Raw genomic sequence first — 14,291 nt, 5'->3', positions numbered from 1 at the left:
TGGCAATTATTTTGAAATTTTTTTTATACATTTAAGCACAGATATTTTGCTGTTTAAATTGAGATCAACACTTACTTCCTTCTCTCAATGAATTTTTTTTATGCTTGCCTGCTTTGATGCTGATATCCAGTAAGAGGCTTTCAGAACTTGATGCAAGCGTGGTTTTTTAGCATGTGCACTCTTCTAATGAAACTAATAAAACACCACGCATGACAGAGCAAGAAATTAACTTGGAGAGAGCCAGGAGGATACAGGTTTAATTTCTCTTGATTCAGCAAAACAACAATAATCCTGTATACTAATATGCCACAGTCTTGATGAAGAAAAAGTTCAGCATTGATCTTAAGTCTGCCCCTGTAATACCAGATCACTTTGCTATCACATATTGACTATTTGACATCCAAAGACAAAGCACCCTGAATTCATCAGGGAAGAACAAACCAGAACAAAGTGATTTCCCTTCTAGGAGTCTCTTCTCTTATTCTATAGCTGGAAGATGATTTAACCAGCGTTTTCTTCGTACTACACAATTGATGTGGAGCAGGCACACTGAACTCAGCTTCTTCTTCACTCAAGTTCTGTGGTCCATCGCAGTTAGGGCTCCAAAGGGAGCAGATTTCATTTCAGCCAGATCCACTTGTCACCAACATCAGCGTTGTAGCCTTGCCTAAAATTGCGACCAGGAAGCTAGAGAAAGCAGAAAGTTCAGTCAGAAACATTTCTCTCTTCATCCTTCATAAAGAATCTAAAGATTTCCATAAAGTACTTCATGGTATCTGCAGACATGCAACATGAAATACATGTTTACAACATAATGATTAAAACTCATAGAAAAATCAGTCCCTCTGAAAAAATTGAGCTGTGCAGTTGAAGGGGGGGGGGGACACCCTCAAAAAACACTATGCCATAATATAGATAAAAAGTAGGCCAATAATCTCAACAGCACAACAGTACATTCCCCCTGGATTCATCCAACTCTTCTCCCCTACACACCCTTGTTCCCAGTTTTAATAAGAGGTGACCCCTCCAACTGTAGCATGTAGTAGAGGAATTGAATCAGTCAGTAGAATCTCATGCCAAAATAGGCACACATTATTAAATACATGAAATATTTCATGCATGAAATACTGAGTTAATTACTACATTAAATTAAACCATTCAAATGAAATTGCGTATTTAGCCTTCAAGAGCTGAACTTAACTTCATTAAAGCAAAAGCAGCATCTGCCTGTCTTCATAAGCAAAGCCAGAAGCCACTACTCACTGGAAAAAACAAAGTTTCTTGAACCCACTACCCAAATTTCACTGTACCCTGGGACCTAAGCAACAGCCTTCACTTGCTGCCTCTGAACCTCACTGATCTTTCAGACTGCAACTCTTCCGCACAGACCCTTAACGCAGCTGGGAGCAGCCTCCGCCTAGGCAGCTCGGACACACAGGTTAGCCTGACCGACCTTTCTGTACCCGTGGTTCCCCAACCAGAGCTCAAGGAACCACAGTGCTGCCGCACGAAGTCTCCCCTCCGGCCAGTTCGTTGCACCTCAGGGTACATGAGACAGCAGAGGGCTGGGGACCGCAGCAGGAAGCCTTTCCTTCTGACAGCATCTCAAGAGCTTGGCCTGGTTGTACAGGTCACAAGAAGATCATGCAAGGAGCGGTTCAAGCCTAGCAAACCAAGAAATGCATCGCAGAGGGAAAGGCTGGATAGACTGGAGCACTGGGAGCGGGACATCAGATGTACTAGGAAAGCTGGAGGGTTTGCACCCTCACCAGTGAGGGAAAGCAAATTATCACTGAGATAAGAGCAAATGGAGGTGAAGAGCAGTAGCCTAAACAGTCTTGGCATTTGGGAGTTCAAGGAGTCATGTCTAGTCCTAGAGACAACGATCTGTTACCTCTAAGTCTGTGAAAGGACACGAGACACTGAAGCACACAACCCCCTTCCTGGTAGTCCGTCTAGCCAGCCAAACAGGCGCCCGTGACTAAAGCCTTCCACAAGGGTTCTGGAGGACGAGGACATGCACAGTGGTGCAGATCGTGCGTCGGGATGGAAAGCCAAGCCTGGCCCTCTCAGCCCGCTGCCGTGTGCAGCCACATCGCAAAAGCCCTCAGGCTGCATTGCAGACACAAAAATTCAGCAGCCAAGCTGTTCTACCTTCAGCTTTAAAGATCTGGGAAAAGAAGCTGTTTAAGTAGCAGCCATTTTAAGGGATTACAGACACAGCACACAGGACCACAAGAGAAAGCCTGCCAGAACAGTTAAAATAGCAAACTCCTCTTAAATAGCGTATGTGCTCTCTCTGCAGGCGAGGAAAGTGCTCTTCCAGGCCAAGCAGGCTGCATCAGGTCAGCAAAAGCATGCTTATGTGACAGAAGACTCAACACAAGTGTGCCAACAACACTGTCATCAAAATCATCTCCTAACAACTTGCTTTGCAAAAGCAACACAAATTTTTAGTGCAGTTTCAGCCTGAATAAACATAAACCAGGCTCCATACCCGCTAGATAACTAAGCCACAGGAACAAAACCTGCCAGCGACAGGATCAGTGCATAAAGTAGCTACTTTGGCAGTTAATCTGAACTGAGTGATCCTATGGAAGAAACAGATGTAGATACATTTCAACCTCTGAGTCTTAGGTGTTAAAGCAGTCCCCTTCAGAAAGTACTGATCATGACCTGAAATGCCAGAGATGGTTAGGTCCTAGCTTCAAAAGCAGAGTCTATCTTCAGAACCTCTCTTCCTATCTCCAGGAATGAAAAAGAGACAGAACACAGCATTCATCTTTGAGATATAACACTGGAATCAAGAAGCAAACCACCATGAAAAAGCAAATGTGTTTTGTGAGAAAGACTGAAGCAAGCGAAGATGCTATACTAAAATTCCTCCTTTAAAAATAAGCTATCCACTGGCAGCCTTTACAAGTAATTAAGCACAGATCATCTGCTCATCTCCACACAAACACTGGTTTCACACAGGACCCTGTGTCCTGTGACATTTGTCCTGATGATTTTTCCTTTAAAAAAAAAAAAAAAAAAAATCTAAGAGTATCCTGTTTGAGAGAGCTGCCCCTGCAGAGAGAAGCAAGACCCAGTCTTGATGAAATCTATACTCAGGCCACAAAACCAGCTATTTAATCCAGGATGAAGCCTGTTGTTTTGAGGAAGGGGAAGGTGTTGGGTTTTTTTTATTTCAAAGTCAGGAAATAAGACACTTCTTTCGCTAAAACATCAAGCTAACAGAAGATTTCTACCTCCTTCGTGAGACATTCCCTGCCCTGCCTTGTCACAAACCATTACAAGCTATTCGTGATTGGTTTTTCTAAGTTTTTTTTCATTTAAAGTTGTCTTTAATGTCTTGTCTAAATATCAGAAGAAACCATGCAGTCCTGTTAAGAGTTACTCCTGCTGAGCAAAGAGGAGATGTGAGATGAAAATAAATGATTACTATCTCTGCCCTGCAAATTTACAGTGGTGAGCTAGGGAGGACATCAGACCTGCTGTGACCAGCCTGTATCTATTAATTCTAGCAAAAAAACAGCTCTCCCTGGTCCTCTCCAGGCAGCACATAATTGGCCCTTTGATACTTCAAGAGATTCCCAGATAACTAGATTATTAAAGCAACAGGAGCTCTCTGGGAAAACACAGGAGTTTACAGTTTCATTTCTGGGTAACTCTGCCCTCTTTAAAAGATACAATATCAGTCCCAACAGAATTCAAATTCATTGTCCAAAACAAATTCCCCATGTGTCTTTGGTTAAAGACATGCAATACATCAAAGCAAGTTTTATAATAAGTATTCATCCATACTCCATCGTTCACAGTGGGCCTTGGCAAAAGCAGTCGAGTTTTGGGATATGTTACAGCCAAGCTTTCAAAATAGCCCCCCAAAAATGGAAAAAGAGGAAGGCACAGTAAACAAATCCCGTATTACCTAGCAAGCAGAACGATGTGAATTTATGTTCTGCACGCTATCTGCACCAGGTACAAGTAACATAGATGACTTCCTGAGAAGGGGCTCTTCAAAGCTCACTTTTTACAGCTGTGTCTGTTGTAATAAAGCTGCACAACTAGGAACAAGGTAGGTCTATCCCAGAGGGAAGGAAGCTAGTGATCTTTTAGCGCTTATTGAGCATCAGGACTCATTCCTGTTCTTGCGGTCTTCTGCCTCCCCTCCAGCTCCTCGCATGCCCACCTCCTGCCAGATAAAGCTTTTGCTCCGTGTCACAAGGAGCCTGGATTAAAACGGCCAAATGAAAAGTGTTGCAGGAACGTTGCACGGTGTGGCCGAACAGACTGAATAGCATGACGCCAACAAGAAGAGCTCCTACAGTACCCATCCTCTCAACTCTCTGCTGCACAGTCCAAGCCAGCTCTGCAACTTTGCTGGATCATTCCACAAGCTCAGTCAAGCCCCTCACCCAGCGAGAAGCTATTCACTCCTTCTGGCTGGGTTAGTTTTTGGTGATTCTGCAAGCTCAGCCAAACACATACCAGACCACTGCAAAGAAGAGTGGTGGGAGCACCAGGGAAGATCTGGGGATGTGGGGCAAGTGGTAGGATGTGCTTCTTTTGGTGACAACAAATGGTTAAGTTGGTGCTCCAAACTGCACCCAGCTGAAGTTCCCAGCCTGTTCTGCCCACAGCTGCTTAGCCAGCACAAGCGCAGGGATGGGAACAAGCAGCCAGCCCTGAGGGTACTGGTATTGCAGCCAGAAAAGGTAAACCGTCCAGCCTAGAAAAGAGATGATGGAAGGGAGATAGGGCAAAGCTCTGCATAACTTGCCAGTAGCTGCGAGAACACCGAGAGGGACTGAATATTCACCGTCGCTTCCAGTTCAAGATACAGGTGCCAAACAAAGCCAGTGGCTTGAAGGACTCCTTGCTGAAGGATACTGCTGACACAAAATTTAGAGACTCTCAATGGGAAACCAGGCAACCACTTGGAAGAGACTTGCATTTTCCACGAGACTTGTGCATTACGAGTAAGTTTCCCAGTCAGAATTATAATGAAAATCAGCAAGGCCACATCATTTGCATGTGGCTGGCACATTCACAGGAACACTCCACACGTTACCTTCAAATCAGACTTGAGTAAGACCAAAGAAAAGGTGTGGCCACGTTAAAAATAACAGTAGCACATCCTATCACGCATGATTAATTATTAACAACACATTTCCACAGGCAAGTAAAAGGAGCAGCATGCAGGGTCAAATAAATCCTGAACTCTCTTAGGTCCTTCCCTGACATCAGCCCAAAGAGACCTATGGAACCACCAACATGTTTGTCCAGCACCAATTGGCAGAGAAAGCAGTTGACAATTGCACCAAAGCTGAACCATCTTTCCCAGGAAAAGTAAGAAAAGCTGTGTCATTATCACAGCAGGCATCTACACACACACTCTGCAACACAAGAATTAAGTCTCTGGCCTCAAAAGCTTACAACTAAAGAAGCACTGAACAAGCAAATGGGAACAGAGATCCCACTAGACAAACCCAACAGCTCACATGCATCCCTGCAGCAGGAAGTAAGCATGAGCTCCTGCAAGGTCACAGCCAAGTAACAGATTTTTCCGCTCCATGGAAATGGATGAGATGGGGAATCAAGTCTTGGTCTGCTGCATTACACTGTGCAGAACTTAAAAGTTGGCAGCAAGGATTATCTCAAGAAGTATGCGATAAAATCCACCACACAGAGCATGAAACTAATGAAGTGAGCTGTACCCAAAGGTAGAGCCAGCTCAAAAGAATGAAACTGCTCAACTTTAAAAGAGCATTAGTAAAGAGATGAAAACAAGATCATCTCATCAATTAAATTAAGAACTCTGCCACAGAAGTGTCTGTCAAAACTATAAACACGATGAAAAGCCCTATAAAGTGGTATAGGCTGCAGAGTAGCAACAAACAGCTTCAGCCAGCTGTTTGCTATATGCTGCAGCCACATTTCATAGCTCCTCAAAATAATTTCAAACCAGACATGTACAGGTAGAGCTCTGGAGAGTTTTAACAATCTAAAAAGGTCTACATCCATCAGTTTAGAGTCTGTCTTGTTTTCCAACATTTCAGGAGCAGAAAGAATTACCATTTTTTCCTTCTATTCCTGTGCTGCTTTATACTAATGGCTGGACTTCACAACTAAAACAGATCTATAAATAGCATGTTTTGAGCAGCACTGATCAAAGAGCACTTAAAAACAGAGTCATTACTCTGCAAGCACAGGCTCATTCATCAATATCCAAACCTTTCCATTTAGTGGCTGTTTATAACAAGCATGATAATAGCACCTTCCATCACTGCTGTTAGCAAAGACTACTGCTTTTTCCAGTAGAAATCCTGACTTCCAGAAGTTTATTGTTGGCACACAGCTAAAATCCAAGAGAATCTAGGAACATGTAGCATCATATATTGGTTGTATTCTGGAAGGGTTTGGTTCCTAACTTCCAGAGCAACAGATAAGGGGAGGGGGTGTAATATGCCCCAAACACACATTCAAGGTGTATATGGTCTGGTCTCCGAAAGACTGACATAGATAGATGTTTGTTTACAGCTTGACTCCTGCCATTCTTTACACAAACAAAATTCTTAATGCTGTTAGCATTCATTATAGCCTAAGTAACAAGAGTACTCAAAAAGCTGAGGTTAAAACAATTCCAATTTGCTGAAAATGTTCAATGAATGTTATCCTGCCCTTCATTCATTCACCAAAAGATAGACAAGACAGTAGAAATCTTTTGGAAAGAGAAGTGTCCATAAGGAGGACACAGCGTATTTCTTCAAAGCTGAAGTATTTTATTTCAAACAATGTAAAGTGAGTTCAAGCAGGAAGCTGATTTGTAGAAATAAATGTAACATGCAACTTGAACTACAAACACCATAAACAATCTAATGTATATCTCTAGACTTGGTTTTGCAGGACAGCCAAGAATAAATAAGCAACAGAGCACAACTAAATATTTTGTTGCAGCTTTTCTCCGCAGTGCCTACTTGCCCTAGTGACTATTCTCCATAGTGGCAGAATAATATCCAATTTGTTTTTTCTCAGCAAATACGTTAGAAATGCCAGTTATCCACTACAGAGTGCAAACCTACTGCAGGAGAAAGCCAAGTAACTATATCTAAGCTGGATAAAGTGTTATACTAACTGTAGGCTTGCTTTTCTAACTGGACAGTTAAAATGCAAAAAGCTTCTTCCAATAGCTTTCCTTATGTTATATAACTCAAGGTAGCAGCAGGTCTTAGGAATGGCAGATTCTACACTAAAAAGCCCCAAAGCACTTCTCAGCAAAAAAATGCTATCGGGAAACAAGGAAAACAACATACTAATGCCATCCCAACCAAAACTGTACCACCTCACCAGCACAGTTAAAACACCTCAAACTGACACTATTTCATGGTTTAAGACCCATGGAGATGTTACCCCTGAGAAGCTGGAGCAAAGCAGGGAGAGCAAGAAATAAATCCAAGTATCCTTCTTACAGATTTGCCAAAACCTTTTCCTGATCTACAGCATGATTTTCAGTATATGATACCACAATGAAATTGTCCTCTGAGGGTTGGGTTTGGTTTTGTTTTGTTTTTTTTATTTAAAGTTTCCTAGGAGATGCAAAACTGTGGAGTGGGAGCAGTTCACCTGCAACTTTTCTCCACTTTGCTTAATAACTAACAAAAGATCTTTCTTCTGAGCTATTTTCCTTGGGTTTTTATTTTATTTATTTTTTATTTAATGGAGGTCTACCCGGGGGATGACATTCCTACATCGGTATGGGATTGAGAGGGATTTGTGAGAGGGAAGATGTGTTCCCACAAAAAAAAGTGTTTTCTTTCATAGGGCTCAGTGGCAGACTGTCACATTTTAAATGGATTATTTTAATGCCAGTAGGATTTTACTGTCTTTTTGATTTACATAGGTACCCAGTGCCTGGGACACCATGGTCTGTCATCTAAAACAAAACAGACGCAACTACCAAGATCAAGATTTGAGATAGTCCCAAGGTCTCTCAGGTTCCTTCCCTCCTGGATCTGGGATAGATATCCCTGCTAACTGCCCATGATATTTTTCAAGGGAAGCAAGGTAGAGAAGCTACACGTTTCTAAAGCAGAAGAGGGGCTGCTCTCACATTCTCTCTGTACATACAAGATTGGTGAGAGTGGAGGAGGAGTGGGAAGGTGGGAAGAGAAGGAGATCACATGCCTATTCCCACCCCTTTCCGGGTACCCTTCAGGAACAACTTTGTCATTCCTAGGTTTTAGTTATTCTTTAGGTCCTCCTGGTCTTGCCGATATTTAGCCAGGCAACACCTTGTTACTTTAGAAAGGACTAAAAATATTTTTGCAGACATAAACCAGAAGGAAAAACCTTAAATTAAGCCTTTCCTAATTTATTGTGTGTCTGCTTTCATTCCTTCCTGGATTCAAGAGCAGACAGGGCTGGGCATTACAGCTGTCAAACATCTCCATTAAAATAAGAATTAGGAAGGGAGACCTTGATCCGAAGAAAATGAAAACTTCATCAAGCCAAGAAAAAATAGCAGGAGAGAGAAAACAGATGATTGTATCAAAGACAGCCACTGTGGTAACAATCACAAACACAGTGAAAAAAGATATCCTAACCTCCCCAATTCTGTAAAGGCAAGAGTACCATGGAAGACAATTCATGGCTTAGATAAGACTTATTGCAGCATTTGCACTTTATCATGTATGCATAGGTAATGTCCTCTGTGCATACAAGTAGACTTGGTCAAAGATTTTTTTTTTTCAGAAGCCCGTAGCTTTTCTCGTAACCCAAAATCTGCAGCCAAAGGCCAAGATGTTGAGGACCCCACCACGGAGTATCACCACATTAAACCTCACTGCATCATTTTGACACAAATGCTCCCTGCTCTTGATCCAGACTCTGGCTTCCTGAAAGCTCAAGTATTTCTTTTGTAGTTCAGGGTATTTTAAATGGGGGATTTGCGTGTAAGCCAGGAACACTCTGCACTCTCAGAGATGGGAAAGCTAAAGGACATCCTAACCCCCACTGTTTGCCAGCAGCCATCTTCAGCCCCTTGCAACCACAGCTGCCAAGAAGTGTCAGGGCTGCACTTCACATGCAACTTGAGCCACATCAAACCTGGAGAAAGTCTTCCCTTAATGTTCTCCCTTTTGTGCTAGTTATGATCTTCAATTATAAACACATGCTCTGACAATACTTTTATTTTTGAGTTGTGAGGCTGGGAGTTGACTAGTGTTGCAGGCTCACCTTCCCATCACTCCAAAGCTTGCTGCGTTACAGCTATTCCCCTGCAACTACCTAAATAACTGAAGGCATGGCAGACATTGCACACTCGAGGATTTCCCCTCCTAAGGTTGCAACCTTATGAAGGACAGGGTAGTAAAACGCCTGGGGAAAAAGCGTGGGACTCTCCTCCCCTCCAACCTGTTGCCTCTTCTCCACTTGCTGCTATGCAAGACTGCAGGGGACTGCCAGTCACACACTCCCAGGTCCTGAGGCAGAAGGGAGGAGGATGAGGAGCACTATACAAAGATGCAGCTTGACAAGGCAGCTGAGCTGGTGCAGCTGCTGTGGAAAGGCAACCACCCCACCCCAGCCACACGCTACTGCTACTTCCCTTCCACAGCTCTGGTATTCACCTAACCCCAGCAACCTGTTCAGTTCGGCAGTCTAGCTTAAGACTAGTCCAGGAATAAAAAAAAAAAAAAAAACCAATCCCTGCTAGGTTAGCAAGCCTTGCCTCATGGTCAGCATCCCCGTATTCCAAAAGCAGTCTTCCACAAAGGGAAAAGGATGGGGAAAATAAAATGAGAGCCTTCTCTTACCTTTCAATGGCATATTTATTTGCTGTCTTGAGTTAAATGTTAGGCAGAAAAATCTGAGCCGCTCGTTTTGTCTCTGCTTAATATGGAGCTGCACTGACAAGGACGGACAAAGCAGAATCATTACCACTGCCAAATAAGCCTCTGCTTTCCTCACGTGGTGAATACGGTACACATCACTTTCTGCGGTGAGATGAACTTTGCACATTGCACAATTAGATGGTTCAAAGGAGGACAATGAGAACCGTCAAGGAAAGGAGCCGATGGATGGAAGTTGAAGTGTGCCAGGATCAGCAAATAGTCAGTGCATGGTGGGGGAAAAGCAATAAGAGGGTAAAGAAAGGAAGGGAAGCACGTGGCTCACCGTCTCAATGCAAGAGCAAAAGGACACTCCAGACTGAAAGATGACAACTAAAACTCATCTAAGAAAGCCCTACACACAAGCACATGCACTCACTGGAGCTGGAAGTCATATTGGGATATGAAGCATCTTTGAAAGTAGCTCAATAGCATGGAATAAATTCTTCAAAAAATTCATCACAACTGTCTGCTTCAAGGGTAAGGTACACATCCCTGACTTCCTTTTTTCTGATTGTATAAATTAAGCTGACAAAAGATACAACATTTTGATATGGGATTTGCCTTAGTACAAAAGGAACTTCTAGGTGCCTAGGCCTGTCTTGTCTGAAGAAGAATCTGTGTGCCCAAGCATTTGGTCATTTTCTTTAATATACACACCAGCACATACACTTGAATTCCAGCAAACTAGAAAGAGGATAGGATACTCCTCCTACTGCACAATCTTAACGCCCCCAGAGAAAAGATGGGAAAAAAACCCCCCAAACAAATCCTAGAGCATGAGATGCAAGCCACAGTTTTTAGCCTCATACTAATAAAAATAGCCCTTTTCTCCTTTGTGATTTCTTAGATTTGTGTTTAAAGATGTTGGGGCAAGCCACTGGACAAACAGAGGAGCTGGGTTGCATGAACCAGAGTTCAGGTGAGTGGGCTAGCACAAATGCTTTCTGCTAGGGCTGATGCAATGAGAAAGAAGACTAGGTTTTAACCATTTTGTTTTCACCTGTTCTAGTGAAGGAATTCACCACTCCAGCGCCTGAGTGAACATCAGCAAGCACTGGACTCCAGGCTCTGGTACACCTTGTGATAAGCAAGCCCACTAAGTTTTTTGTATTTTTAAGCACAAAATTTATATACATGAAATGCTGATCATTTTCTTATGATCTGCAGTGAAGGGAGAGGTGGCAAAGACTATTTTAAAGTTCTCCAGCTTTGTTTTCAGAGGTAAAGACGTAGGTGATGACTTGAATATGAATCTTAGACAGCTGCACTTTTATGTATACAGAAAAGAGCATGCAGATAAAAGAAGCCTTTTTCACCACCCCTAGGAGATTCAGCAGGACTTGCCAACAGCATTTGGGAGTGTGAAGTACATAAGTACATTATTTAAGTACACTGATTCCATTAAACAGAACCATTTGTTTTCGTCTTCTCTGCAAACACATCTGCCTAAGTGCTCCAGCTTCACAGGGTGCACATGGAGTTTGGAGCATTATCCATGGGGATTGTGCATGGTTGGAAGAAAGCAGAGAGATACAGCAGTTGTTAAAAAAAAAAAAAAAAAAAAAAGAGTAGTCAAGTCTTTACTAGTCTGACAGTTCCTAAAATAATGTTGCTTCACTTAAGAATGAACATGCTTATCTCTGTGATCTACAGAATCTGACTAAAAGGTTACTTTTCCCTTGCCAGAAAAGCATCTTTAGAAGTTTATGAATGCCTGAACAGAACGGCTGAACTCTGCCAGATGACTTTATGGTAATAGAAGGAGGCAGAAAGCCACCTCCTCACATGTGAAAAGAACACTTACAGAAGAAATTCAGAGGATATACATAAAAAAGCAAGTTTCTAGTATTCAGAGCTGTATGTGGCTACCTCATTATTTTGCAGAAAGGCACACATACTAAAATCTTGGACTCTGAAGAGTGTTTCCTCCTCCTCTTCCTTCTCAGTTGCTTCTGACTAATGAATATTTTGAACAAAAACCACCTTCTGCCTGGAATTTGCGAATCCCTGAAAACCACCATTATTAGGCAGCATGAATTGTGTGCATGCAACTCTCAAAAGCACAGGAGTTAGCTGCCTATTGGTACGATCAAGGATTTATGACTAATTATAGGATTGCTGAGGAAAAAATCCCCTACGCAAACCATTGTATTTATGTGGTAAACATCATTACACTAACTTTAAAAGCACGTATTTCCCACAAGGAAAAGTTAAAGTTCTGTAATTATACCATAATTAAGTCTTTACTTAGAAGTCATGTGAGCCTAAAATCTTTATCTGTCTTCAAATGCAAAAGTGGTAGCACAGCTGTAACCATCCCTGCATAGACATGGGCAAGGCAAGGGCTTATGATTCCCTCTCGTTAGACCCAGCAACCTCATAGCCAAGATTTGTATGTCTAGAAGTTCATCTGCTTTTTCCGCCTGCACTGGTTGATCTCATGCTGTATTACCTCTGAACATAAGCCTTGTCTTACAAAGAAATTCACACCTTCATTTGCTAAACAAAGTTGGGGGAAACAACACAGGTCTTCAAAGTTTCAACACAAATAATTTAATTCTTGGAACATAAAACAGCAGGTGGGGCTGGTTTTGTGCTTCCCCTTCCAGTAGCTTACGGGAAGTAGCAAAACTCAGCATCTTTTGCATTGTACACCATCCCTACAGACAGCCCCCCCTCATCCCTGAAGGATTACAAGTGTCTAAGCATTCAGAAGAGAGAAAAAGAGTAGCTAGCATTGCCTGAATTTAACAGAATGTTTCATGAAATGTACAACTCCTCCTTATTCCAAAGGACATTATCACTTTCCACAGTACTTTCCTGAATCAGGGCCTAAAAGCGTGCCTGCAGAAGGGAGATTATATTTTGGCAATGGTTTTTTTTGCACTGACAGTGCTCAGCTTCTGCTGTCAACTAACTGGCATCGGGCAGAGCAATCCAAGAGCACAGCTTTCCTTCCCAGGTATTCATATTCCTACTCCTAAGCATCCCTTTGCTACATCTGCAAGGGAAGTCACAATTTTTCCTGGAAGCCAGCTATCTGATGAGCCAGGGCATTCTCAGTTTCTTGCCACCACAAAGAGGACTGTGCTGTTGTACAGCTAGAGGAGAAAAAAGGCTTTCAGAAGTGTTACCACTGGTTCTCAGCATGCAACACTGAGGTCACATCTAGCTGTGTGTCAGGCAGCCTCAGTAATTCCCAGCTCCACTGCAAAGTGACATTTCAGCCAAAAAACCCTATCATCTTTGGGAAGAAAGGCACTGTCAGTACAGATGGATGTTGTATGCTGGCGACAAGTCATGCAGCAGATCCTTCTGAAATATGTGCTGCACACACACAGACATCTCTTGGAGTAAAGGACTCCAACACCCCTTAGTCTGAGCTTGAAGTTCTGGACTTAAAAATGTGATACCAAGAAGCACGAAATTCTGATAGGAATTCGTCAGATGGACCAGGGAGTTTTCAAACCCATTAAACAACCTCAAGCAGTACCAAGACGCTTTCTGCTACTTTAACCTTTAGCTTTAGCCCCTTTTACAAGCTGGAAAGACTATACCTCAAATGAGGCAGACCCAGGAGCCTCTCCACTACATAGTTAGCTGAGGAGGAACAAATTACATTGAATATTCACAGGGACTTCTGAACTGACTATTCCAGAAGAAAACATTGGTAGTTCAGAGTTTCCAAACAAGTCCACAAACCTGTAGCTTACATTTTCATTTCAGTAAGAGACTGTACCAGGACCAGAAAAATGATAGTGTTTTGACTATGAAAATCATTGTTTACAACAATTTATATAGACCTTCCTTCCTTTGTCTTCAGTGATTGCTTGAAAACAATGGCAGTGAAGATTTCCACCCAACTTTAAAACATACCATCGCCTGTAACTTCAATTTGTCTGATCAGTATTAAGTGTCATCAGTTCCACAATTTCTCTAATGAGAATTTACAATACCTGGGCCTTAGGAAAATACCATGTGGTGCAAGAGGACCCCATGCCAGCTGAATAACAATAGGCGGTAGGGCAAAGGGCTAAGTCAACTGGAAGCCGTTGTCTCCAGAATCAGAAAGGCAAGCAGCTAATTAAAACATTGTGTGGGAGCCTGCATGAGGTGTAAGAGAGCGCTGGGCCACAACAGGCTTTGGATGTGTGCCCATGTACAGAAACACACTATTTAAAGCAACAACAGTTTTGAGAAGCAATGTAACATTCATACCTCCTCAGCCTACTCTAGAAAAAACACCCCCTCCCTCAGCATTTTATAAGCAGTCTTCTTTATAGAAGTCACCATGGGTTTCCAATTTTCTTGTTTGACTCAAAGGATTATTTTAGATTTCAGAGGTCAGAGACTAATCGGGGCAAGAGAAACAAAAACAAATGAAAACCACTTATCCTT

At 42.4% G+C, this 14,291-nt stretch overlaps 1 protein-coding gene across 1 annotated transcript in view; it reads right to left on the bottom strand.

Moving 5' to 3' along the window:
* NDUFA10 (NADH:ubiquinone oxidoreductase subunit A10) overlaps positions 1 to 14,291 on the bottom strand; it is a 43,554-nt gene continuing 29,263 nt past the window's right edge. The window contains exon 10 of the mRNA XM_052791456.1: positions 1 to 687. Within this exon, the coding sequence (XP_052647416.1) occupies positions 619 to 687 (69 nt within the window). The 3' untranslated portion in view covers positions 1 to 618. The remainder of the gene's footprint in view (positions 688 to 14,291) is intronic.

The sequence above is a fragment of the Harpia harpyja genome, chromosome 7 (assembly GCF_026419915.1).
Source record: "Harpia harpyja isolate bHarHar1 chromosome 7, bHarHar1 primary haplotype, whole genome shotgun sequence".
NCBI lineage: Eukaryota > Metazoa > Chordata > Aves > Accipitriformes > Accipitridae > Harpia > Harpia harpyja.
This window is presented reverse-complemented; position numbering and strand designations above follow the sequence as displayed.